Source organism: Neofelis nebulosa, chromosome 11, assembly GCF_028018385.1.
Source record: "Neofelis nebulosa isolate mNeoNeb1 chromosome 11, mNeoNeb1.pri, whole genome shotgun sequence".
NCBI lineage: Eukaryota > Metazoa > Chordata > Mammalia > Carnivora > Felidae > Neofelis > Neofelis nebulosa.
The window spans coordinates 74,113,746-74,140,005 of NC_080792.1; the positions used below are offsets into that span (position 1 = coordinate 74,113,746).

Below are 26,260 nucleotides of genomic sequence, written 5' to 3' on the forward strand. Positions count from 1 at the left end.
ACTTGTTCATCAAATGCTAGATACCAAGCATATGCTAAATATTTTTATATATAATACTTGCTCATTGTAGACCATTTGAAAAACAGATTAAAGAAGCAGGAAAAAGAAACAATTTACCACTCAGAATCAACCACTGTTAACATTTTGACACAGTTCTGTCAAAATGTAGTACCCTTTTTGGCTTGAGAACATATAGTATATATGATTTTATATACAATTAAAAAAAAAAAGAGCCCAAAACAGTTTTCATAATTAAAAAGAAAACATTTATTCTAGAAAATTTGGGTAATACAGAGAGTATAAAGAAGAAAATTTACAGTGGTATATAAGCCTACTATGTGCAGATAACCATGTTTAAATTTTGGTGTGATCTTTTAGTATTTTCTTTTAAAAAATATTTTTTAGGGGCATCTGGTCACTCAGTCGGTTGGGCATCTGACTCTTGGCATAAAGCCTGCTTGGGATTCTCTCTCTCCCTCTCTCTGTCCCTCCCCTGCTTGCTCATTCACTCTCTCAAAACAAAATTTTTTTTTTAATTAAAAAAATTTTTTTTAATGTTTATTTTTGAGAGGCAGAGCATGAGCTAGGGAGGGCAAAGAGGGAGGGAGACACAGAATCCGAAGCAGGCTGCAGGCTCTGAGCTGTCAGCACAGAGCCCAACACGGGACTTGTACTTACCACCTGTGAGATAATGACCTGAGCTGAAGTTGGACACCTAACCGACTAAACTGCCCAGGTACCCCTCCAAAATAATTTTTAAGTGATCTCTGTGCCTATCGTGGGGCTTGAACTCAAAACTCCAAGATCAAGAGTCACATGCTCTACGGACTGAGCCAGCCAGGCTCCCCTTAGTGTTTTATTTTCATATATACATACACATGCTTGTATTTTTACTTAGATGGTGATACTATGTGTACTATTTTGTATCCTTTTTTTCCCACTTAAAAGCATATAAACATTTCTGGTGAAGTTAAAACTCCTTGTAAATATTGTTTTAATGGTTCCATGATACTCTGTTTACTTAACTGGTCTGCCATTGCTGGACATTTAGGTTGTTCAAAGTTGTGCTGTGTGGATGACACTACAGCAACCATACTCTGCATTTATTTTAACTTCATATTCACAGAATGATGAAATTTAGCTGTAAAAGATAGTGGAGATCACTGACTCCCAGCAGCTCACTTGATAGAAAAGGGAGGGGAAGTGCCTGCCCAAGCTGCTACATAATTAAGGACTAGTGCCCCCCAGGTCACCTTTACCCTCCTGGGAGTTGGCCATGTGCCATTCTGCCTCTCTTGTAGGAAGCCATGTGCACTCTTGGGTTTTGCCCTGGGGATATGGATTTTACACTTGCATCTGTCAGTGGCTCTGTTTCTTCTCTTGAATCTGCGGAAAAGACAAGAGAAGCTACCTCAGGGCCAACCTCAATTCCTGTTTGGGTAAGAGCAGATTTTAGGTTTAGGAGCAAAGGTCACGATTGCATTTTCTCTGTGTGTTATAAAGAACCATTTCCGGGGCGCCTGGGTGGCGCAGTCGGTTAAGCGTCCGACTTCAGCCAGGTCACGATCTCGCGGTCCGTGAGTTCGAGCCCCGCGTCAGGCTCTGGGCTGATGGCTCGGAGCCTGGAGCCTGTTTCCGATTCTGTGTCTCCCTCTCTCTCTGCCCCTCCCCCGTTCATGCTCTGTCTCTCTCTGTCCCAAAAATAAATAAAAAACGTTGAAAAAACAATTAAAAAAAAAAAAAAAAAAGAACCATTTCCATTGGAATGATAACTGTTTCATAGTTCACCAAGTCCTCTCATTTATAGTATCTCATTGGATCTTCCCAAGAGCTGTAGAAGATGGATGGGGCAGGGTTATTAACCACATATACTGATTTTTCAAAAACTGGTTCAGATTGTGGCTTGACCTCCACAGGGAGTGGAGGTGCAGGAATCTAAGCCCAAATTTTGTAACACTACTTTGTCTATACATACTAGCAGAAGTTGGTGAGTTAGAGCAGTAACAATGAGCTCCATTTAGAGATCTGGTTAATCTAGCATTCAGTAGCCTGTATGCAGAGTACTTCCTGCTAATAGAACTCAGAGATCTTGGGAACATTGCATCCTTCCTTCTGTTAAAGAAACAGAAGTGCCTTCTCAGATAAGGCTTGCTACTTGTCCACTCACAGACACACTGAGCAGAGGAAGACCAAAAAGCACCCCTGTTGCTGAAAGCAGAGCTGGGAAGCATATTTTAATGTGTTTTTTTTTTAAGTTTGTTTATTTATTTATTTTGAGAGAAAACACGAGTCAGGGAGTGGCAGAGAGAGAGGGAAAGAGAATCCCAAGCAGGCTTTGAGGAGCCTTATGTGGGACTCAAACCCACAAACTGTTAGGTCATGATCTGAGCCTAAGTTGGACACTTAACCAACTGAGCCACCCAGGCACCCCTGGGAAGCATATTTTAAAAACCATGGGCTTGGTCCAGCTTTCTTCATTTTACAGGTGGGAGGGAAAGCCAGTAAGGCTGACTGATTTGTCCAGTGTTTCTCAGGTAGGCTGACCTGTGACTCATGGTACACAGCATTTTCCTTGCTTTGATTTTATCTTTTCTTCTTTTTTTATGAGGACTGATTGCTTAGGGCCAGACAGGAGATTGCTTTGGGGTTGGTAGAAGAGAAGGGCTTGAGTGGTTGGTTGAGGGATGATTATGAGGTACTCAGATAACAGCTACCACTTCCTTTCCAGAATAGCATTTTGTGTTAATATTTACCAGTGGTATAGTTCTTGCTAATGCAAATACCTGCTAGTACTTACTTGAGCACCTCCTATCCCAGCACTGTCCAGAATAGTTTCCCCACATTATCTGGTTTCTCAGAACAGCTCTACAAAGTAGATGTCATTATCTCCTTTTTTAAGATAAGGACACTGGGCCTCACAGAGTTATTTCCCCATGGCTATTCAGCTAGTTCAGTGACTCTTAGAACCTAGATTCCTGATGGGACTCATTCCACTCAAGTCTGATCTCCTCAGAAGACCATGTTCTTTGAACTGTCTGTCCCTTTTGTGCCCTTAAAAAGTTGCAGAGGAAAAGACATTAAGCCCCCCAAATGCAATACCAAATTGCCATGAAAACTTTTCAGCAGAATGGCCTCCATTGAATGTGAACCCTGTCCCTATATGCCTCCTGACTGCTTGTCTTCTTTATTAAAGTATTTTTTTTTAAGTTTTTATTTATTTACTTTTGAGAGAGAGCGAGTGAAAGAGAGCAAGTGTGCGCACATGCACAAGCAGCTCCTGGGAGGGGCACAGAGAGGGGGACAGAGGATCTGAAGCAGGCTCTGCATGCACAGCACAGAGCCTGATGTGGGGCTCGAACTCATGAACCTCGAGATAGATCATGACCTGAGCCGAAGGCAGATGCTTAACTGACTGAGCCACCCAGATGCCCCCATGACTGCTTATCTTCTAATTCTGATATTAGGATTGATTTTGTTTCTGTTGAAACTCCATGTTCATGAGAAAGTTCACAGAACTTTCACAACTGTTGAAGGCTGGGATTAGCAAAATTGTTCATTAGTTCTTCCTAACTGTTTTTGTGATGTGGACCCTTTTGAGATTTGACAAAAGTTATAATTCTCTGCCCAGAAAACTTTGCATGATTTCAGAGAAATCATGGATTTCCTGAATCCCTCCTGAGAATGACATGTTGTTTATAGAGTCCCAGATTAAGAACTGTCATACAAATTCAGTACACTCTGAGAATTCTTTATGTTGTGTAATCTTTTCATGGCTTTCTGGAAATCTGTAACTGGCCAGGTCATTTGAGGATAAATATGAGAGTACAGTGAGCCACCCTGAAGTCATCCCTGTTTCTTCTTGGTTTATGTAAGACTTGTAATAACTCTTGCATGTATATCTTTTCAGGGCACAGGCTGGTGAGCTGTGGGTCAAGAATGAAAAGGTCATGTGTGGTTATATCAGCGAAGATACCAGGGTGAGATTGATAAAATGCGTTTGTGGTTTTGTTTATTCATACTGTTAGGTCTGAGTCCTGAACTCAAAAGACAAAACAGAGACAAGCAAAAACTTGTCTCCTGATGGCTACTCTTCTCAGGTAGATAATATTTTAATATTGTCAAGGATGTCTGAAATTCTACTGTTTTATAGTTGGATCTATCCAGTTTGGGGTTGATCTTCATTTTCTCTTCTGAAAGAGGTCTAAATGTGGAAATGTAGTGTCTAACCTGCAGGCTTCTTTGCCTACGAATACATCGCAAAGGTTAAACTCAGTAGAAGATTACAGTCGGTAAACATGAACAGAGACCTTTGCAAAGGAAATCTCGTTCTTTGGTTCTTTATCCCAGTTGGAAAAAGCCAAACTGAACAACTGTAAACATTACCCATGCTGGTGAAACCACCTGTCTGCTCTTCCTTGTTCTCATCCTCTGCCTCCCTTGAGAACAGTGGTTTGAACTGAAGGTGATACTGCCTCCCCAGGGGACTTTTGGCAATGTCTGGAGATATTTTTATATGTCACAGCTAGGATTATGTGAAGAATGTTGCTAAACATGATACAATGTATAAGACAGATCTCCAGACCAAAGAATTATCTGGTCCAAAATGGCAGTGTTGTGGTGGGGGTGCTGTCTGGTGTACTGTGGGATGCTTAGCAGCATCCCTAGCCTCTGTGCACTAGATACCAGTAGTGCCCTGCAGGTCACGACAACCAGACATGTCTCTAGAAATCACCAAATGGCCCTAGTTGAGAACCAATGCCTTCATAGGTAACTACTATCTGAATTTTATTTTTGTATTTTTCCTTGTTTGCGTAGTGTTAATACATACGTATGTTACTCTAAACAGTTTACTGTATATTTGTTTTGCTTATTTTTAAGCTTTATTAAAGTGAAATTAAAAAAATAGTCCTTTTTAGCTAGCTTTTTTTGTACTTGATACTGTATTTTAAGTCTATAATTAGGAGTATATGGGTTATAGGTAAAATAATGCCAAACTCTTTTTCAAATTCTTTGGACCACTTAGTATTCCTAGTAGCAATATATAAAAATCTGTTGTTTTTCATTTTTTTCCAACACTTGGTGTGAGATTTTTTAAAGTTTCTTGCAGCTCTAGTGGGCATAGATTGGTATAGTGATCTTGTTTTGCTTCTCTCCAGTTTTCTAGAAATTTACTCTTTTTTTTTTTAAGTTTATTTACTTTTAAGAGAGAGAGAGAGAGCAAGAGCGAGTGCATGTACGTGCTGGGGAGGGGCAGAGAGAGAGGGGGACAGAGGATCTGAAATGGGCTATGTGCTGACAGCTGAGATTCTGATGTGGGGCTTGAACTCATGAACTGTGAGATCATGACCTGAGCCAAAGTAGGCCACTTAATTGACTGAGCCACCCAGGTGCCCCTCTAGAAATTCACTCTTGGGGCGCCTGGTGGCTTGGTCGCTTAAGCGTCTGACTTTGGGTCAGATCATGATCTCATAGCTTGTGGGTTCAAGCTCTGCATTAGGCTCTGTGCTGACAACTCAGAGCCTGGAGCCTGCTTCAGATTCTGTGTCTCCCTCTCTCTCTACCCCTCTCCTGCTCACTCTCTGCCTCTCTCTGTCTCTCTCTCTCTCTCAAAAATAAATAAACATTAAAAAAAAAGATAATACTCTTAAGCATGATTTACAAAGACTAGGATAATTTGGTGTATGTTTACCTCTTCAACCTTATTCATACACTTATAATAAATAATATGGAAGCGCCTCTTGTGTGTCAGCTACTGTACTTTTTTTTTTTATACTTTGTTTTTAATATATTTTTTAAATTTTATTTTAGGGAGGGAAAGAGAGAATCCCACCGTGGGGCTTGATCTCACGAAGCATGAGATCATGACTTGGGCCGAAATCAAAGAGTCGGACATTCAACCTACTGAGCCACCCAGGTGTCCCTACACTTAATTTTTAATGGCTCCTGGCTGGCTCAGTTGGTAGAGCATGCCTCTCGACCTCTGGGGCATGAGTTTGAGCCCCGCACTGGGCGTAAAGATTACTTAAAAAACAAACTGGTACAGAACATTATCCATGAATATCCTTCATTCTAGAGGGGAATTCAGAGTGGGGAATTCCCATTCAATGGGGATGCACGGGTAAACAGCACAAACAAGATCCCTCCCAGTAAGGAGCTTACACTGTAGTGGGGAGATAGATGTAAGTAGATACCCAGTCCATAAATGTGGTAATTACAGATTATGATGAATACTCCAAAGGAAATTAATTGGGTAATGAGAAAGACTGAGTGTGGCCACCTTAGTAAACAAGTGAGATAAATGAAAACTTCTGAGGGAAAGAGATGGGCATTGTGGTAGAGAATAACAAGAGACCTTCTTTACAAAGGTGGGCAGGGAGGTGTCTCCGAGAAGGTGCCAGAAAGGTGAGACTTAGTCAGTGTATGAAGGTTGAGACAAAGAGCGTTCCAGGCAGAAGAAACAATTGTGAGAGGCCAGTGTGACAGAAGCCTAGGATATGAATAGGGAGAATGATGTCGATATGAAGGTGGTCTGGTTCCAGCCAGTTCATGCAGGTCCTTGTAACCAGTGTAGAGTGTATTCTAAGGACGATCTGCTGAAGGATTTTAAGGGGGGAGTGATTTCCAAATTAGGCTTTCAAAAGATTACTTATTCTGTTGGATTTTTTTGTTGTTGTTACATAAGTTAATACCTTTGTTATAGACTAGTGATGTTTCAAATGGTGGAACTTCTACTGGTCTTTGAATTCTTTCAGGGCTGAATTTGCTGTGATGGCAGAAGTGTTGTGTGTCCAGGCAGCATGGGCTATTCTTTGCATACAGGAACCACAGTGCCAGATCCCCACAACTCATCTTCATCTTAGTTTTGTCACAGAAGGAGCATGTGTACTTGTGCTGGCTTTTTTCAATTTTCTTCACGATTTTCCTGAGGGAGGCCCCATAACAGGTCCTGTATTTACCGACAATTCTGATTTTCGTGATGCATTTAACCATGTTGCCACAAACTGGGGCCAAGCTCAGAGAGCCATCCAGTTGGATTTTGTTGAACAAAAAAACCTAAAGTAGCAATGGCAAGCAAAGTCAACTTTTTTCTCTCTGGTAAAATAAGTCATTAGGTAGGCCATTCACTGCTAGGATGGCATTGTCACAATTATTGGTGATCTAGATAGGCTTTTTTTGTCTTCCTGTTCTGCCTTCCTCAGGATTGGGCTTCCATGGTTCAGTTGGAGCTGCTGTAACCACTTCATATTCCAGGTAGAAGAGAGAGGAGCTACTTAGGAAGCCGGGAGGTTTAGTCTTTTGATAGTCCCTTGCCTCCCGGAATAGTGTTGGCTTCCCATTACGTAGGAAGAAAGGATGTGCCATAGGCATCCACAGTATGTGCTGTAGCCACTCTGGCTCTGTGTAGAGCATTGTTTATAGGGGCAAGAATAGAAGCAGAGAAATGGCTTAGGAAGTTAGAAGACTGTGGCATGGACTGAGGTTAGAGCTGTAGCAACGGAGAGATGTGGGCAGACTTGGGATGCGTTTTGGGATAGAGTCTGCAAAACTTGCTGATGCATTGGATATAAGGAGCAAAGGAAAGAGAAGAATTGATCAGCTCGATAGACAGTTGGTGGTGTCATTTATGAGGTGGGAAAGACAGGAGGAGACATTTGGAAGCATTTGGGAAAAGATATTTGTGAGATACCTGTTGGACTTCTGAGAGGAGAAATCTGGGGAGGCAGTTGAGTCTGGAGTTCATTTTCTCACTTCTCCCATATGTACCCCTCCCCTCCAAACCCTCCCACCCTATCCTGTCCTGCCCTTGGGAACCATTTGCCATTCCTTAAACATGCCACATTCTCTCTTGCCTCTGTATCTTTGCACATACTACTCTCTCCTGACTAGAGCACTTAGATCCTGCCTTCCCCCCTTACAAGCTACTCATCCATCCTTCCGCACTCCTCTCAGGCTTCCTTGCTTCTGGAAAGCCTTCATAGTTCCTGAGGCAGTCTGGGTATGAAGGGCGTGTACGATGTGAATTATAATTTATTAGACTGGCAGCTCATCAACTGGCATATCTTAGCCCAGGTTCTACATTTGTAATGAGCTTTTTTTTTTTTCTTTCCCAGGTAGATTTATTGTCCTTTCTCCTATGTTTCTTATGAGAACCTTCATGGAATGTTCGTATATGTTGCTGTCTTTTGCACATCTTAATCCTCTACTATAATTTCCTAAAAGGCAGGGACAGGATCTTCTCTTCAGAGTTTATGATGTGAGGGATGAAGCTTGCTTTTAGAAATCTCATGCCACGGGGCGCCTGGGTGGCGCAGTCGGTTGAGCGTCCGACTTCAGCCAGGTCACGATCTCGCGGTCCGTGAGTTCGAGCCCCGCGTCGGGCTCTGGGCTGATGGCTCGGAGCCTGGAGCCTGTTTCCGATTCTGTGTCTCCCTCTCTCTCTCTGCCCCTCCCCCGTTCATGCTCTGTCTCTCTCTGTCCCAAAAATAAATAAAAAACGTTGAAAAAAAAAAAAAAAAAAAAAAAGAAATCTCATGCCACAATTGAGAAAATCTTCCATCATTGTTTTTTTTTTTGGGGGGGGTGGGGTTAAAGACATTTAAGATTTACTGTCTTATATTTCATTTCTTTTATTTATTTTTTAAGATTTTATTTTTAAGTAGCTCTGCACCCAATCTGGGGCTCAAACTTAGAACCCTGAGATCAAGAGTCACATGGTCTATGGACTGAGCCAGCCAGACGCCCCATGTCTTAACCATTTTAAAGTGTACAGTTCAATAGTGTTAAGTACATTTACATTGTTGTGAAATGAATCTACAGAACTTTTTCTTCTTGCACAACTGAAACTACATCATTGCTTTCTAATGCAACTATGTTTTTGTTTATTTCAGGTGGTGTTCCGTTCTACGTCGGCTATGGTTTACATATTTATTCAGATGAGCTGTGAAATGTGGGATTTCGATATTTATGGTACTGTCCCTAAGTGATGGTTGTAGCTGCCATTGGGTAGATATATCTGGTTTCCCCCAAGTTGGTATCATTTTATAGCAAGATGTTGACATTCTCTAAAAATGTATCTTGAGATCTTTATAAATCCTCAAATGCGAAAATAAATATATTGAAAGTAAATATTTTACACACACACACACACACACAGACATTTATTTATTTGGTGAATTCCATGAAATGCTGTACAGTATTAATGGAAAATCTGACTTGTCAGATCTTTAATTGTTCTGTAAGTATAGGTTGAAAAGTCATAAAGTCACTCTGTGGGTAGGAACCAACACTTTCTTTGATATCTTTCATTTCTCTTCCTGTCACTCAGAGAAATCTCCATGTTGGTCTCATTTTATTAGAATTACTATGTAATGAGTAGAGGGAAGAAAAGCTGCTATGAGGTGTGGATACTGTGTCCAACACACCAACCCTATAGTGCATGTATTTCATATTAGTGTTTAGCAAATTATAAGCGAATTTGTGCCATGGGTCATCAAGGTCACTCAAGAACAGCAAGAACTGCAAATGATAATTCAGTGAATGCCCAGGGTCCTCTTCTAATCAACTTTGAACGTCATTGTGAAATACTCACATTTAGTATATATTCTTCGTCTCATTCTGAAGATAACACTGTATTTTTCTTTTTTAAAAAGAGTTTATTTTGAGAGACAGAGAGAGAGAGAGAGAGCGCACACACGCGGGCGCGCGAGAGAGACAGACACCCTAGCAGGCTCCATGCTGTCAGCTTGAATAGTTTGGGGCTTTAACCCATGAACTGTGAGACCATGACCCGAGCCGAAATCAAGAGTTGGACACTTAACTGACTGAGCCACCCAGGCCCCCCAACTCTGTATTTTTAAATCATCAAAGTGTTTCAATCTTGGATGTTACCTTGGAGCCATGGCCTCTTAGGCAGATACTAAATTTGGCTTGGTAGAAAGTCTAAGTTGAACACTTCTATACATCTGGCTTTTAGGACCTTGTTTTAAGATACAGCAGAACCCACCTTCTCTTTGGTCTCGTTCCTGCTATTTTACTGAGAGAAGATATTGTGAACAAGAAATAAAGATAATCTTCACCCTCTTCTCATTGCTTTTCAGGGGATCTATATTTTGAGAAAGCTGTGAATGGTTTCCTTGCTGATCTCTTTACCAAGTGGAAGGTATGTTTTTTATATAGTAAACCTCATTACATAAACTTATTCATTGCAGATTTTAGAAATACACTGTTTCTACTAAGCTGCCTTTAGTTAAAGTATTTAAGCTAAAGCCTAAATTGATAAAACTATAGATTTAATTACTTTAACTGCCTCAACATGATAAAGGTCATTTATGAGAAACCCACAGCTGACATCAGACTCAATGGTGAAAGACTAAAAACTTTCCTCCTTAAGATAAGGAACAAGGTGGAGTGCCTGGGTGGCTCAGTCGGTTGGCTCATGTCATGATCTCACAGCTCGTGAGTCCAGACCCCGCATCAGGCTCTGTGCTGACAGCTTGGAGTCTGGAGCCTGCTTTGGATTCTGTGTCTCCCTCTCTCTGTCCCTCCCCTGCTCACACAGTCTCTCTCAAAAATAAACATTAAAAAAAAAAATAAAAAAAAAAAAGATTAGGAACAAGGTGAGGATGCCTGCTGTCACCACTGGTGTTCAGCATTGTACTTGAAGTTCTAGCCTCAGCAACTAGAAAAAAAATAGAAAGCATACGTATTGGAAAAGAAGAAATAAAACTATTCTATTGACAGATGATCTCCCATATGTAGAAGATCCTAAAAAATTCACCAAAAAACTATTAGAGCTAAGAAATGGATTCAGCAAAGCTGCAAGGTTACAAAATCAACACAAGCAATCAGTTGTATTTCATCAGCAATGAACACTCTGAACAAGAAATTTAAAAGCAAAGAAATAAATTGTATGTATGTATGTACTTATTTAAGTAGGCTTCACACCCAGCACAGAGCCCAACAGGGGGTTTGAACTCGCGATCTTGAGATCATGACCTGAACTGAGATCAAGAGTTAGACACTTAACCAACTGAGTCGCCCAGGCTCCCCCAAGGAATTAAATTTTAAAAAGAGAATTAAATTGGGGCACCTGGGTGGCTCAGTTGCTTGGGTGTCTGACTCCTGGTTTTGGCCCAGGTCATGATCTCACGGTTCGTGAATTCGAGCCTTGTGTCAGGCTCTGCACTGCTGGTGAGGAGCCTGCTTGGGATTCTGTCTATCTCCCTCTTTCTCTGCTCTTTCCCCACTCACTCTCTTTCTCTCTCTCAGAATAAATAAATAAAATTAAAACAAAAATTAAAAAGAGAATTAACTTAAAAAAATTCCATATACAAGAGCATCTGAGAGAATAAAATACTTTCAATTAATTTACTCAAGGAGGTGCAAAATTTGTTTGCTAAAATCTATAAAACCTTGCTGAAAGAGATTAATAAAGATCTAAATAAGTGAGAAAGAACCAACCCATAATCATAGATCGGGAGACTTAATACCGTTAAAGTGGCAATACTACTCAAACTATAGTTCAGTCCCTATCAGAATCCCAGTGGCCTTTTTTTGCAGAAATGGAAAAGCTGATTGTAAAATTTATGAAGAATTGCAAGGGATCCTGCATAGCCAAAACAACCTTGAGAAAGAACAATAAAGTTGGAGGACTCTTACTTCGTAATTTCAAAACTTACTACAAAGCCAAAATAGTCAAAACCATGTGGTACTGGCATTCAGATAGATTTGTAAATCAATGGAATAGAATTGAGAGTACAAGAAATCAATCGATACATCTGTGGTCCGTTGATTTTAGACAAAGATGTCAAGTCCATTTAATGAGGGAAAGAAGAGTCTCTTCAACAAATGGTTCTGAGGCAACTGAATATCCATATGCAAAAGAATGAACTTGGAGTCTTACTTTGCATCATATACAAAAATTAACTCAAGGGGGATCAAAGACCTAATGTAGGAGAGCTGTTTGAGGTCACATTATGTTGTGGCAAAGAGCGTGGGGTTTGGATAAAAATGGACAGGGTTTAAAATTATGATTCTGCTCTGATTAGCTTTTTTTTTTTTTTTTTTTTTTTTTTTTAATCTTGGAGAAGTAGTCAGTCTTTCTGAGCCTCTGATTTCTTTTCTGCAAAATAGAGATTATAATAGTCCCTGCCTCACAAGGTGTTTTAAAGCATCTGTACGTAGTAAGGTCTCAGTTGAATCTAAGTACCGTCTTCCTACCTCAGCAGTATGGGGGCACTATCCATCAGCTGTGAAGGGTATGGAAATAGATGACGCTTGCCTTCAGAGAACTTATGGATCTGCTGGGGAGCTTGCATCTACATATTTGAAACAATAGAAAGCCATATGTTTTAGGGTTTAGAATTTTATTTACTTTTGAATTTGGACCTGAAGACTGAGGAAGGTTTGGATGGTTGGAAAGGAAGATGGAGAGGGTATGTCAGATGAACAGTTTGAACAAAAGGGTGTAGATGAGCATGAGAGTAGGGTATGGTCTTAGGCAACTTCACAGAGGGTTAGTGTAGGGAATAATTAAGTAGTAAGATAGATTCAAAGGATGGGGTCACATCAAGCCAGGCAGTTTGGACTTGACAGGAAGTGTGGGAACTATTAAAGATTCTCAAGCAAGTGGTCAATATGATCAAAGCTGGGGAGAATTTGAGGGAAGAATAGTCCAAGTGGCCAGGAGCAGTGTGGTGAAGTGACACATGGAATTAAGCAGACCAGCCAGGAGGCTTCTGCAGTCATGTGGCTTAACAGTGATGGGATCTTTGTGTCTGCCTGAGTACAGGGGCTAAAGTTTGAGATGGACTAAATAATGGTCACCTTGGACCACATAGTGGCCATTTCAGTATTGGGTGTGTGAAAACCTCCATTTCAAGTCTGGCTCAGTGTCCCTTAGATGTCCCCTCACCCTACAGTCTATGAATGGACTTTTGATTAGATATAGGGGTAGGGTTTGGCATAGGCCTAGTCATTAGTTTATAGGACTTCACTCTTAGGATTTGTTAATTTTTTTAAAGTCAAGAACTTGGTTTTAAAGCAGGAACTTGAAAATGAATTAAAATAACTTTCTGTAGCCACTCTGTATTGATTTAATGATATTTGGTGAAGGTGAACGTTGTTTATACCTTTTTACAGTTTAAGTTTATTTATTTTGAGTGAGAGAGAGAGAGTGAGCAAGCAGGGAAGACACAGAGAGAAAGGGAGAGAGAATCCCAATCAAGCTCTGTGCTGTGCTGCACAGAGCCCAACATGGGGCTTGATCCCACAAACGGTGAGATCGTGACCTGAGCTAAAATCAAGAGTTAGTCACTCAACTAACTGAGCCACCAGGCACCCCGGTTGTTCTTTATGCCTCCTATTGAATAACTTACAGCTAACACTGTGGACAGCAGGATTGAGCATGGGAGTTCATGAATTCATTTCAGAGCCCAAAATATAGTAAGGGTGGGGATAATAGTAGTAGTCCCAGTTAACATTCATTGAGTATTTTGACATATCTAGTATCATGGTATGTGTTTTGCCTACATTATCTCACTCAATCCTCTTGCTCCTGTTAATACTGGTAGGAAAAGTACAGCTCAGTGAAGTTGGGTAACCATGATCAACAGCATGTGAAAGCAGAATGAGGATTCTCATCTGGTGCCCTCCATTCTCCCAGAGCTACCCTGAGATCGTGGCCTCTGTGCTATCCTGTCTGTATTATTACCCCAGGCCATGCCACCTGTTGTATGTTAGCCCCACTGTCACATGAGTTGAGAGGCTCATATACCCACACCAGTCCAATCATTGTAAGGCATTTATCCTTATTTATCACTTACACCAAAGTAAGATAAATTTGGAGTTGAGTTTGGAGCACTGGGCATCCAATAAATTAGTAGGTGACTAATGAAGATTTGCTGTTTCCTAGCACTCTGCTCTTGGTGCTGTTGCTTGTATTTAGGAATTTCTGTCCACTTGAGATATATCCATGGGGGAATATAAGGTTGCATGTTATGTGCATCATGTTGTATATATACCTTACATGGTAAATGCTGAATTGTGTAGTTAGTTAACATGGTGGGTTAGAGATGGGGTTGGTCAGTGGAAGCACTCATCTTCGAAGATCCGGGAGGAACTGAAACTGGGCTTGCTGGCTTACTGGTGCAAGCCACATTTCATGCTATCTGTAAACACCCTGTTTCCAGAATGTTGATTTCCAGACTCCATGGAAATGTTTATTCTCACTAGTCCCCATCTCAATCCAAAGGTACTATGACACCTTGGCTTCAACTGCTGCATCTTGAGCAGCTCCCAACCCTGATTTTATGACAGTGGTAGGATGTGGGGGGTGTATTTGATTCTTACATTCAGCACTATGCGTTCTGTTCTTGTTCCTAAACTATGGTTCTGAAGAAATTTTAAAAACACCATGAAGCAGGTACAAATACTATGATCCTTTGATATTGGGTTCATCTAGTTCATGCCAAATCAAGAACAGAGATAGTGACCCATACGTATTGATGATTTGCTGTTTTCAAAGCACTTTTTGCATTCCTGGGACTATTGCCCAAGGTTACATAGTGGTAAATTTCCGGGCCAGGACTCAACCTGCATCTTCTCACTCCAGCAGTGCTCTGTTCACTGCATCATGCAACCTACAATGATGTGACATCATCCAATACAGTGTGCTGCCACTGAGTCTCCTAGAATTGAGAATATTATGTTAATGCAGGCTGCTTCATCATGAAGTGAATGAAATAAACTTGAGCTGCTTTTTCTCTACTCATTCCTAGGAGAAGAACTGTAGTCATGAAGTGACAGTGGTCCTATTTTCTAGAACTTTCTATGATGCAAAATCTCTTGGTAAGTCTTTCTCCTACAGTTCCTTTTTTAATGCTAACAGTTAAAAAAATTTTTTTTTTAATGTTTATTATTGAGAGACAGAGAAAGAGCATGAGTATGGGGGGGGGGGGTGCAAAGAGAGGAGGAGACACAGTATCCAAAGCAGACTCCAGGCTCTGAGCTGTCAGCACAGAGCCTGACATGGGGCTTGAACTCACAAACCGTGAGATCATGATCTGAGCTGAAGTCGGACGCTAAACCGACTGAGCCACCCAGGCGCCCCCTATAGTTCTTTTTATTAAGCTTTCCATCCATTCTTTACCATCTTTCCCTTTTTCATCTTTCCCACTCATCTTTCCCACTTTTTCTCTAATGAGCGTAGGGTAAAATGGAAAACAGCACAGTCCATTAGTGGATGCAAGAAGTCTGTGGGCCATGATTCATCTTAAAGCCAACTTGATATAATTTCATTCATTTGTTCATTTATTTTGGTAATGCAAATCTTCAACCCAGAAGGAGGAGCAGATAAACTGTGAATTTCTCTTCTCAACCTGATCTACATGTGTTGTTTTCTCTTTTTCAGATGAATTTCCTGAAATAAACCGAGCCTCAATTCGACAGGATCACAAGGGACGGTACTATGAAGACTTTTATAAGTATGTTTGAGGCTTTGCTATGCCCAACCCCCCCCCCCCCTTTTCTTGGCTGTTTCTTTCCTAACTTAAAAAAAAAGTAACCCTTTAATTTTGGCACACTAGGTTTACAGAATAGTTGCAAAGGTAGCACAGAGAGTTCACATATACACTTCACCCAGTTTTCCCTGTTAATATTTCCTAACTATGGTACATTTGTCAAAACTATGAGATTAGCACTGGTATAGTACTATTAACTGAGTTCAGACAGTTCTCATATTTCATCAGTTTTCCCACTTTATGTACCTTTTTTCATTCCAGCATCCAATCCAGGTTACCACATTGCATTTAGACTTTTCAAACTTTGTACCGTGAAAAATTTCAAACTCACAGAAAAGAAGAACAAATAATATAATAAATTCACACACCAAACTCTTAGATTTAACAGCTATTATTATGCCGCATTTGCTTCATCTGTTTTTTGGCTACGTTTTATTTTAAAGTAAATTATAAATATGACATTTTGTTCTTATGCATATCTAAAAGATAGGTTGATTTCACATATAACCACAATATCATGGTCACATTGGACAAAGTCAATTCTATAATATCATCTAATATCTAGTACATATTTAGGTTTCGTTAATTCTCTGATAACTTCTGTTTAATCTGCCTGTTAAGTCTTAATCTAAAGCAATTTCACCCTTCCTTTTTGTCCCCAAACATATGACATGTTGAAGACTCTGAGTTGGTAGTTCTGTAGTACTGTGTTTTCCAAACTTCCATGTGCCTATGAACCTCCCCTGGGGATTGTGCTGAGTCCAATCAGTTCAGGAGTCCTGGGGTGGGCCTGAGATTCTGCATGTCTATCTAGTTTCTATGCTTGCATATGTTGGTTTCTGTACCCCATTTTGAGTAGGGAGGCTAAGGAGGACCCCTTCTGGATTTGTCTGATTGCATCCTTGTGGTGGTACTTATTTTCTGTAAATCAGAGGTTACAACTGGGGCAATTTAGCTGCCCTCTCCACTCACCCCGGGCGTTTGGCAGTGTCTAGAGACTTCTTTTTCCTTTTGGTCAAAATGGTATAGGATAGGTAGGAAGGGGAGGTTGTACAACTGATACCTACTGTGTAAAGGCCAGGGATGCTGCTATGCATCCTGCAGTGCTCACAGGACAGCCCCCGCTGCAAAGTTATTTAGCCCAAGGTAACAATGGTGCTGAGGTTGAGAAGCCCTCTCTAAAGACTTGATGGGATTTAGGTTGGACCTTTTTTGTAAGACTTATCAGGAATGCACATCAGTCCAGATGTGCTGACAGTGCCCCTGAATAAGGGAATGTTTTGTGAGATGATAGAAGCGTAGTAGATACAGTTGGATGGGTTGCACTTGGGCCTGGAGCTGAAGGCCCTTGATCTTTTAAACTCTCAGATCTGTGGAGAAGTTTATTATGTGATTCTTGGCGCTTCAGGTGGAAGCTAGAGTGGATCTCAAAACAGACTTTAAAAACCCTTTTGTGGGTGCCTGGGTGGTGGCTCAGTCGATTGAGTGTCCAACTTCAGCTTGGGTCATGGTCTCATGGTTTGTGAGTTCAAGCGCCGCATTGGGCTGTCTGCTGTCAGCACAGAGACTGCTTAGGATTCTTTCTCTCTCTCTCTCTCTCTCTGCCTCTCCTCCGCTCATACTTTCTCTCAAAAATGAATAAACGTTAAAAAAAAATAAAAAGAAACACTTTTGCTTTGTAGATTTTAAATGGATTATTTTATTCTTGCCTGAAGTAACCAAGATTTTATGTTAAAGTAAAAACCAAGTCCTTTGAGGGGCGTCTGGGTGGCTCAGTCGGTTGAGCGTCTGACTTTGGCTCAGGTCATGATCTCACAGCTCGTGAGTTCGAGCCCCACGTCAAGCTCTGTACTGACAGCTCGGAGCCTGGAGCCTGCTTCAGATTCTGTGCCTCCCTCTCTCTCTGCCCCAACCCACTCTCATTCTGTCTCTGTCTCTCTCAAAAATAAATAAACATCAAAAAAATTTAAAAACAAACAAACAAACAAACAAGTCCTTTGAAACTGAGCACATTTCATCAACTAACTATACTTGTTAAAGCCCTTAGAGACTGCTTCTCTCAAATGCACTACTCTGTCATTGGTTCAGTCTTGCTTCCTTAGACTGTTTCCTTCTGTAACCCAGAGGAGGAACCCTTTGCTAGTTTCCCTTCCTATCTTAAACTCTGAAATACAATGTCTTTGTGTTCTACAGTAACAGTTTACTTTGTGGGTTTAGTTTTTGTGTCAGATGGCCAATCCTCTCCCCTCCTTCCCAACCTGGAGCCTTAAACATATTTCTTTGTAGCTAGTTCCCTCCTAAGTCTGAAGCCAACACCAAATGCCAATTTGTATTTTTCTCTCCCTTCTCAACTTTGTAATAGCATTTCTAAAGAATAAATATTCTTTAGTAATTATATATATTTTTTAAAAAACCGTAAATTGTGGATAAGCACCAAAGAGTGACAAATTATGAAACTTTTTAAGGCTGTTTTTGGAGTAACATTTTTAACTTTTTATTTCAAAATCTTTTCAATTATGAGAACATTGAAAGAGGAATATGATGAATCTGTATACTTTTCACCTAGATTTACCAATTATTAACATTTAGTAGACACATGATTATCTTCTACTTCATTATCATCTTTTAAGGACCAAGGACTTTGTAAGAGAATGTAAGATTTTGCCAATTGTCCTAATATTCCTTATTGAAATGTTTTTCCTGATCCAGATTTCTTCCTAGAATCATGCATCATTATTAGCTTAATCTTTTGTGTTTGTTTTTACAATATGAACAACATGGGTTCGAACTGCACGGATCCAGTTACATGTGGATTTTTTTTGATAGCTACAAGACAGTACTATAAAGGTATTTTCCTTAAGATTTTCTTTTTTATTTTTTCTTTATTTATTTTGAGAGAGAGAGAGTACAAATAGGGGAGGGAGGGAGGGAGGGAGGGAGAGAGAGAGAGAGAGAGAGAGAATATCCCAAGCAAGCTTCACGCTGCCAGTGCAGAGCCCAGCTTGGGGCTCAAACTCACAAACCACAAAATCATGATGTGAGCCAAAATCAGAGTCAGATGCTTAATCACCTGAGCCACCCAGGCCCTCCCCCCCCCCCGCCCCCGACTTGTGATTTTCTTAATACCACTTTCTTTTGTCTAGCTTGTTTTATTGTAAGAATATAATATATAATACCTATAACATACACAATATATTAATGGACAATATATTAATGTTTAAGTTATCAGTAAGGCTTCCAGTCAAGTTTTCAGGGAGTCAAAACATACACGCAGATTTTCTATTGCACAGGGCAGGGACATCACTGCCTCTAACCCCTATGTTGTTTAAGGGACAACTGTATTTCCTTTATCACTTGTTGGATTACCTTTTTATATCACTGAAGAAATAATGCCTCTTTGTTGTAGAAATTTTGAAAAATCTATAAAAGAGCACAAGATAGAAAATAATAGTGGCTTCACTATTGAGGTGAAAATAAGATGGTAATAATTATCATTTGTATTCAGGACTTATGTATGGGGCCTGATTCTAAGCAATTTAGGCATCTTTGTTTCATTTAAATATCACAACATTCCTTGTGATAGTTACTCATCTCATTTTATAGATGTAGACACTTGGACACAGAGTTTAACTTATCCAAAGCCCATGGAGGATTAAGTGACAGAGGATCAGTTGACTCAGTCTAGTTCAGAGTCTGTGCTTTTGACCACTGTATTCTTCAACCCCATACTGATCTTACTTTAAATTATTTGTTGATCTTCTTTTGGGTCCTGTATCCCTGTGAGAATTTCATGAAAGGATGGGCCATTTCTTCCCCCAACATTATTACCATTTATCCCTTTACACTGATAAATTCTTTAAAACACTTCAGTGGATTCCTGGAACCTCTTTATTATTATTTTTTAAGTAATCTCTAGATCCAGCATGGGGCTTGAACTCACAACCCCAGGATCAAGAGTTGCATACTCTACCAACTGAACTAGCCATGCACCCCTGATTCCTGGACCCTTGAGAGCTCTTGTGGCTTAAGAGTACATGAAGCCATTTGTACATAATGAGTATGAATTCATTTGAATATAATTATGGACATATTAAAACATTATATAAAACATGAATGTATGAGTTATGAATGTAGATTTGTATATGCATATGAATATATCATTAATATAAATTTCCTAGGGTGCCTGGGTGGCTCAGTTGGTTAAGTGTCAGACTCTTGGTTTTGGCTCAGGTCATGATTCAGGGTGTGTGGAATTGGGCCCCGTGTTGGGCTCTGTGCTGACAGAACGGAGCCTGCTTGGGATTTTGTCTGTCCCCTCTCTCTCCCTCTCTCTCCCTCTCAAAATAAATAAACTTAAAAAAAATTTCCCCACATCATTAAAAAGTCATCCACAACATTTTTTTATAGCAAAAGAAGCTTTGGTTGTGTTTTTCCTTCTATAAAAATGATATAGGTTTATTTTAGGAAAATCACAAAGTATAGTTAAGAGTAATTCAAAACACTTTATTTTTTTTTTTTTAAATGTTTATTTTTATTTTTGAGAGAGAGAGAGAGAGAGAAGGTGGGGGTGGGCAGCAGAGAGAGGGAGACACAGAATCGGAAACAGGCTCCAGGCTCCGAGCCATCAGCCCAGAGCCTGACGCGGGGCTCGAACTCACGGACCGGACCGCGAGATCGTGACCTGGCTGAAGTCGGACGCTTAACCGACTGCGCCACCCAGGCGCCCCAAAACACTTTAAATTCCACCTCCCAGATGCAGTCATCATCACCTGAGAGCATCAAACCCACTTCTCTGTTTACAGAGACAAAAAACAGTTTTCACAGAGATGTCATTACAGACTCCCATGCTTTTTTTTAAAACGGCATTTTCCAGGGCATGGGGGTGCTCCTGGGTGGCTCAGTTGGTTAAGCATCCAATTTCGGCTCAGGTTGTGATCTCGTGATTTGTGAGTTTGAGCCCCACATCTGGCGCTGTGCTGACAGTGAAGAGCCTGCTTGGGATTCTCTTTCTCTCTTCTCTCTCTCTGCCCCTTCCCAAATTGCACACATTTTCTCTCTCTCTCTCACAAAATAAAAATAAAATAAAATAAAATGAAATAAAAAACTGGCATTTTCCACCTACTATATCACAAATGCCATTTGATGTCAAATATTCTACTTCCACAGCATCATTATTATTGCTATGTAGACATTTCATTTGATTGCCAACTATTATTGAACATTGAGGTGATTTTCAATTTTTCACTATTGTCAAAGTTCTACCAATGAATGATCTTACAGTCTGTAAGCATAACCTTAGTTATAATCTTAGCATAACCTGATGACCTTAGTTGGCATAACCTTCAGCATACACTTAAGATAAGTTCCCAGAAATGGAGGTATGGGGTCAAAGATACTTTGTTTTTGTTCAGACTTTTCATTTTTATAGCCAAATTGCCCTCCAAAAACATTGAAGTGAAAAATCCTGTTTTCCCAGTAACCATGTTATTTCTCTTTTTTTTGTCAATACTGAATACTATTTTCTTCCTTTTTCTGACTCATTCCCAATTGGAGTGGGAAAAAAGTTATCTCACTGAGTCTTAATAGTCATTTCTTTTATTACCAAGAGTGAATATTTTCCTATACTTATTGGCCTTTGTATTTCTCTTTTATGAGTTATATATTCATCTTCTTAGCTAATTTTTTCATCTTTTTTTGTTTTTTATCTTACCCTCTGTCTGATTTTGCAATCCAAAGGGAAGTACTTTTAATACTGTGTGAACCACCTGGGTGGTTCAGTTGGTTTAGTGTCCAACTCTTGGTTTCAGCTCAGGTTATGATCTCATGGTATGTGAGTTCGAGCCCCGCATCAGGCTCTGTGCTGGCGGTGCAGAGCCTGCTTGGGATTCTGTCTCTTCCTCTTACTTTGCCCCTCCCCAGTTCACTTTCTCTGTCTCTCAAAATAAATAAATAAACTTCACAATATAAAAATAAAAATAAATACTGTGATATATATTTCTCCAGATCTTTTTCTGTTTAGCCCATTTTAAAATTGGATGGTTTCTTTGGCTTGTTTTACTTATTTATTTTTAATTTTTTTAATGTTTTATTTTTATTTTATTTAAAAAAATTTTTTATGTTTATTTCTTTCTTAGACAGAGAGAGACAGAGCATGAGTGGGGGAGGGGCAGAGAGAGAGGGAGACACATAATCAGAAGCAGGCTCCAGACTCTGAGCTGTCAGCACAGAGCCCGACACGGGGTTCTAACTCACAAACCGTGGAATCATGACCTGAGCTGAGGTTGGTCGCTCAACTGACTGAGCCACCCAGGTGCCCCTGTTTTATTTTTTGAGAGAGAGAGAGAGAGAGAGAGACTGAGCATTGAGCATGAGCAGGGGAGGGGTAGAGACAGGAAGACACAGAATTCGAAGCAGGCTCCAGGCTCTAAGCTGTCAGCCCAGAGCCTGACGCAGGGCCCAAACTCATGAACCGTGAGCTCATGACCTGAGCTGAAGTCAGATGCTTAACTGACTGAGCCACCCAGCTGACCCTGGCTTGTCTTATTTTTATTTTATTTTATTTTTTTAACATTTATTTATTTTTTGAGAGACATAGAGAAACAGAGCATAAGTTGGGGAGGGGCAGAGAGAGAAGGAGACACAGAATCCGAAGCAGACTCCAGGTTCTGAGCTGTCAATACAGAGCCTGACATGGGCTCGAACCCACAAACTGTGAGATCATGACCTGAGCCGAAGTTGGACACTTAACCGACTGAGCCACCCAGGTGCCCCTGGCTTCTTATTTTTAATAAAATCAGATGTATTGTGGTGGAGAGAATAGCATTATGAGCCTTCATATACCCATTACTCATATTAAACAATTATCAGAGAATCATATAATTTTTGGTAGTTATATAATAGTTTGTCATAGTCTAAAATTTTATCATAATTTAATTCCTTATTGTTAGATATTTAATATTTTTCTAATTTTAAAATTGATCTATGTAGCACTGTGTATCTATGTATCTATATAAATATATAGTTATGCATTTTGAATGTTTCTTGTCTTTTTTTTTTTAATTTGACTATTTTTTTTAGAGCTGTTTAGGTTCATAACAAAATTGAGAGAAGTTACAGGGATATCCCATACACCTCTTGTGCCCACACATACATAATGCCCTTCCCCTTATTATCAACATTCCTCACCCGAGTGGTGCATTTGTTACAATTAATGAACCTACACAGATACACCATAATCACTGAGAGTCCATAGTTTACCTTATGGTTCACTCTTGGTGTTGTATATGCTGTTGGTTTGGACAAATATATAATGACATGTCTCCATGATTATGGAGTATTTTCACTGCCCTAAAAATCCTTAGTGTTCCAGTTATCCCTTCCCCCCAACCCCCATCCCCTGGCAACCACTGATCTTTCTAGAGTCTGTACAGTTTTGCCTTTTCCAGAAAGTCCTAGAGTTGGAATCATATAGTATGTAACCTTTTCCTGTTGGCTTTTTTCACTTAGTAATATATTTAAGTAATATTCATGGCTTAATAGCTCATTTCTTTTTAGCACTCAGTAGTATTCCATTGTCTGGTTGTATCACAGTTTGTCCCGTTCCTTTACTGAAGGGCATCTTGGTTGCTTTCAAGTTTTGGCAATTATAAATAAAGTTTCTATACTCATGTGTAGGTTTTTGTGTGCACCTAAGTTTTCAACTCATTTGGGGAAATACCAAGGAGTATGATTGCTAGATCATATGATAGGAGTATATTTAGTTTTGTAAGAAACCACCAAACTGTTTTCCAAAGTAACTCCATTATTTTACATTCCCACCAGCAGTGACTCAAAGTTCCTATTGCTCCATATCCTTACCAGCATTTGGTATTGTCAGTGTTCTAGATTTTGGCCATTCTAATGGTCACTTATTGCTGTTTTAATTTGCATTTCCCCATATGACATGATGTGAAGCATCTTTTCATATGCTTATTTGCCATGTGTATTTCTTCTTTGGTGAGGTGTCTGTTCAGGTATTCTGCCCATCTTTAAATTGGGTTGTTTATTTCTGATTGTTGAGTTTTAAGAGTTCTTTGTGTTTTTGGATGATAGTTCTTTATCAGATGTGTCTTTTGCTGACATTTTCTTCTAGTCTCTTCTCTTGTCATTGTCTTTCCCAGAGCAGAAGTTATTTAATTTTAATAAGGTCTAGTTTATCAGTTTTTCTCTTTCATGGATTGTGGCTTTGGTGTTGAATCTAAAAAGTCATCACCCTAGGAGCGTCTAGGTGGCTCAGTCGGTTAAGTGTCCAACTTGATTTTGACTTGGTTCATGATCTCATGGTTGGTGAGTCGAGCCCCATGTCAGGCTCTGTGCTCACAGTGTGGAGTGTGCTTGGGATTATCTCTCCCTCTTTGCCCCTTTCCTGCCAGTACCCGCACACTCTCTCTCACTTTCTCTCTCTCAAAACAAGTAAATAAAACTTAAAAAAAAAAAAGTCATCACCCCAACTAGTGTCATCTGGGTTTTCTGGTATGTTATCTTTTAGGAGTTTTATAGTTTTACATTTTATATTTGGGTCTATGATCTGTTTTGAGTTAATTTTATGAAGGGTGTATAGTCTGTATCTAGAATCTTTTTCTTTTCTTATTTTTTGCATGTGGATGTCCAGTTGCTCCAGCACCATTTCTTGAAAAGAATGTCTTTGTTCCATTGTGTTGTCTTTGCTTCTTTGTCAAAGATCTGTTGGGGTGCCTGGGTGGCTTAGTCAGTTAAACATCTGACTTTGGCTAATGTCATGATCTCATGGTTCGTGGGTTTGAGCCCCGCATCAGACTCTGTGCTGACATCTCAGAACCTGGAACCTGCTTCAGATTCTGTTTCTCCCTCTCTCTCTACCTGTCCCCAGCTTGTGCTCACTAGCTCTCTCTCTCAAAAATAAATGAACATTAAAAAAAAAATCTGATTATATTTTGGGGGTTCTGTTTCTGGGCCCTTTATTCTCTGTTCCATTGATCTATTTATCTACTCTTTCACCAATGCCACACTATCTTTAGCTTTATTTGTAGCTTTATAGTTAAGTCTTGAAGTTGGATAGTGTTAGTTTTCCACCTTTGTTCTTTTCCTTCAATATTGGGTTGGCTATTGTGGGTCCTATATGTTTCTTTAGGATAAATTCCTAGCATACACACACATGCAAACCTATATGTATGTATGTATACACACACACACACACACACACACACACACACACACACATATACACACACATTTATTTTTATTTTTTGTAATACATTCACATGTATTTTTAAGGTTTTTAAGGTTCACAAGCTCTACAGTAAACAGATTCTCACCTATCCCTTTCTACTAATGTAGTTCCCTGTCATAGATTTGTTTATTAGATATATATGTAAAACCTACATATAGATGTTTTATTTTATGCTTCTTATATACCACCTAATTATAATTCATTGTATGAAGATTTCATGTTCCTGCTGAATACTAGGCATTAATATGATTTCAAGGCAATTTTTAAATATTTTCTTACTTTTTGTTTTCAATCTATATGACTATTGATAATACAGGTCTTTGTTAATGTTTGTTACATGCACTTGGCTTTAATACTTATTATTATGTGATAAATTACCTTAACCCTGGAAATCTCATCTTCTCCTTTCTTTTGAAATTCTGTGAGAGACCTGATGTATGTAATAGCTGCTCAATGTCTATTTTATGACAATATTCCTTTCAGAGTGGTGGTGCAGAATGAGAGGAGAGAAGAGTGGACATCACTCCTTGTGACCATTAAAAAACTCTTTATCCAGTATCCAGTGTTGGTGCGACTGGAACAGGCAGGTACTGCATTCATAATGACAGAAAGTGCAGCAGGGAAAGGAGGTGTAGGATGGAGGCTGGGAGATGAGAGGTTCATGCTTGCTTCTTTCACAGTGCTGGACAGAGTTTCTGCTTCTGGTCAGGTTTCTATTTCCAGTTGGGTCTAATTGTTCATTACATATACAGTAAGTTCAATAGTATACCTACTACAGGGTAGGGGGACCTATGGAGCCAGACACTTTCCACTTGTTCTTTAAGAGTTCATCTTTCGTGGGATACTTTTCCTTCTCTTATGTCTTTTGCTTCAGAGGGCTTTCCTCAAGGAGATAATTCTACCTCAGCACAAGGAAACTACCTAGAGGCCATCAATCTGTCATTCAATGGTGAGTAAGGACACAAGCCGTGGTGATCTGGCATCTTGTTTACCACATGGCTATGAACTTCTTTTTACTAATGTCCAAAGACCCAGACCCAGTTGAAGATCTCCCCACTCATGTATTCCAAAGATTAACTGAAAGAAGTAACTTCTGATTGGATGGTTTTAATGGCCAACATTTAGCTCTTAGATCTTCCACTGGGAATTAACTTGCTATTCTCATCTGCTTCTCATGGTAACTTGAGAGAAAAGAGCTGGAGGGAATCTTCCTTGGGCTGTTTTACTACAGACTGTATTCTTACTGTTTTCTATGCTATCCCTCAATTGCTTCTAAGTAATTTGAAAAAAAATTTTTTTTAATGTTTATTTGTTTATTTTGAGAGAGAGAGAGAGAGAATACCTGCAAGTAGGGGAGGGGTGGGGAGAGAGAGAGAGAGAGAGAGAGAGAGAGAGAGAGAGGGAGAGAGAACCCCAAGCAGATTCCACACTGTCAGTACGAGCCTGATGGAGGGCTCGAACTCATGAACTATGAGATCGTGACCTGAGCCGAAGT

The 26,260-nt window shown here is 39.9% G+C and overlaps 1 protein-coding gene and 1 pseudogene across 12 annotated transcripts in view; one reads left to right on the forward strand and one right to left on the reverse strand.

Moving 5' to 3' along the window:
* Positions 1-26,260, forward strand: part of DEPDC5 (DEP domain containing 5, GATOR1 subcomplex subunit) — a 126,310-nt gene that overhangs the window by 10,177 nt on the left and 89,873 nt on the right. For all 12 annotated transcript variants that reach the window (XR_009250405.1, XR_009250404.1, XR_009250403.1 and 9 more), the window contains 7 exons: positions 3,908-3,977; positions 8,889-8,967; positions 10,098-10,159; positions 14,778-14,847; positions 15,410-15,482; positions 25,249-25,352; positions 25,640-25,714. Coding sequence is in view for 9 of the 12 variants with exons in the window: in XM_058690933.1 (XP_058546916.1) it covers positions 3,908-3,977; positions 8,889-8,967; positions 10,098-10,159; positions 14,778-14,847; positions 15,410-15,482; positions 25,249-25,352; positions 25,640-25,714 (533 nt within the window). In the remaining 3 variants the exon portion in view is untranslated. The remainder of the gene's footprint in view (positions 1-3,907; positions 3,978-8,888; positions 8,968-10,097; positions 10,160-14,777; positions 14,848-15,409; positions 15,483-25,248; positions 25,353-25,639; positions 25,715-26,260) is intronic.
* On the reverse strand, positions 6,729-6,990 carry LOC131489831 (60S ribosomal protein L37a-like; annotated as a pseudogene).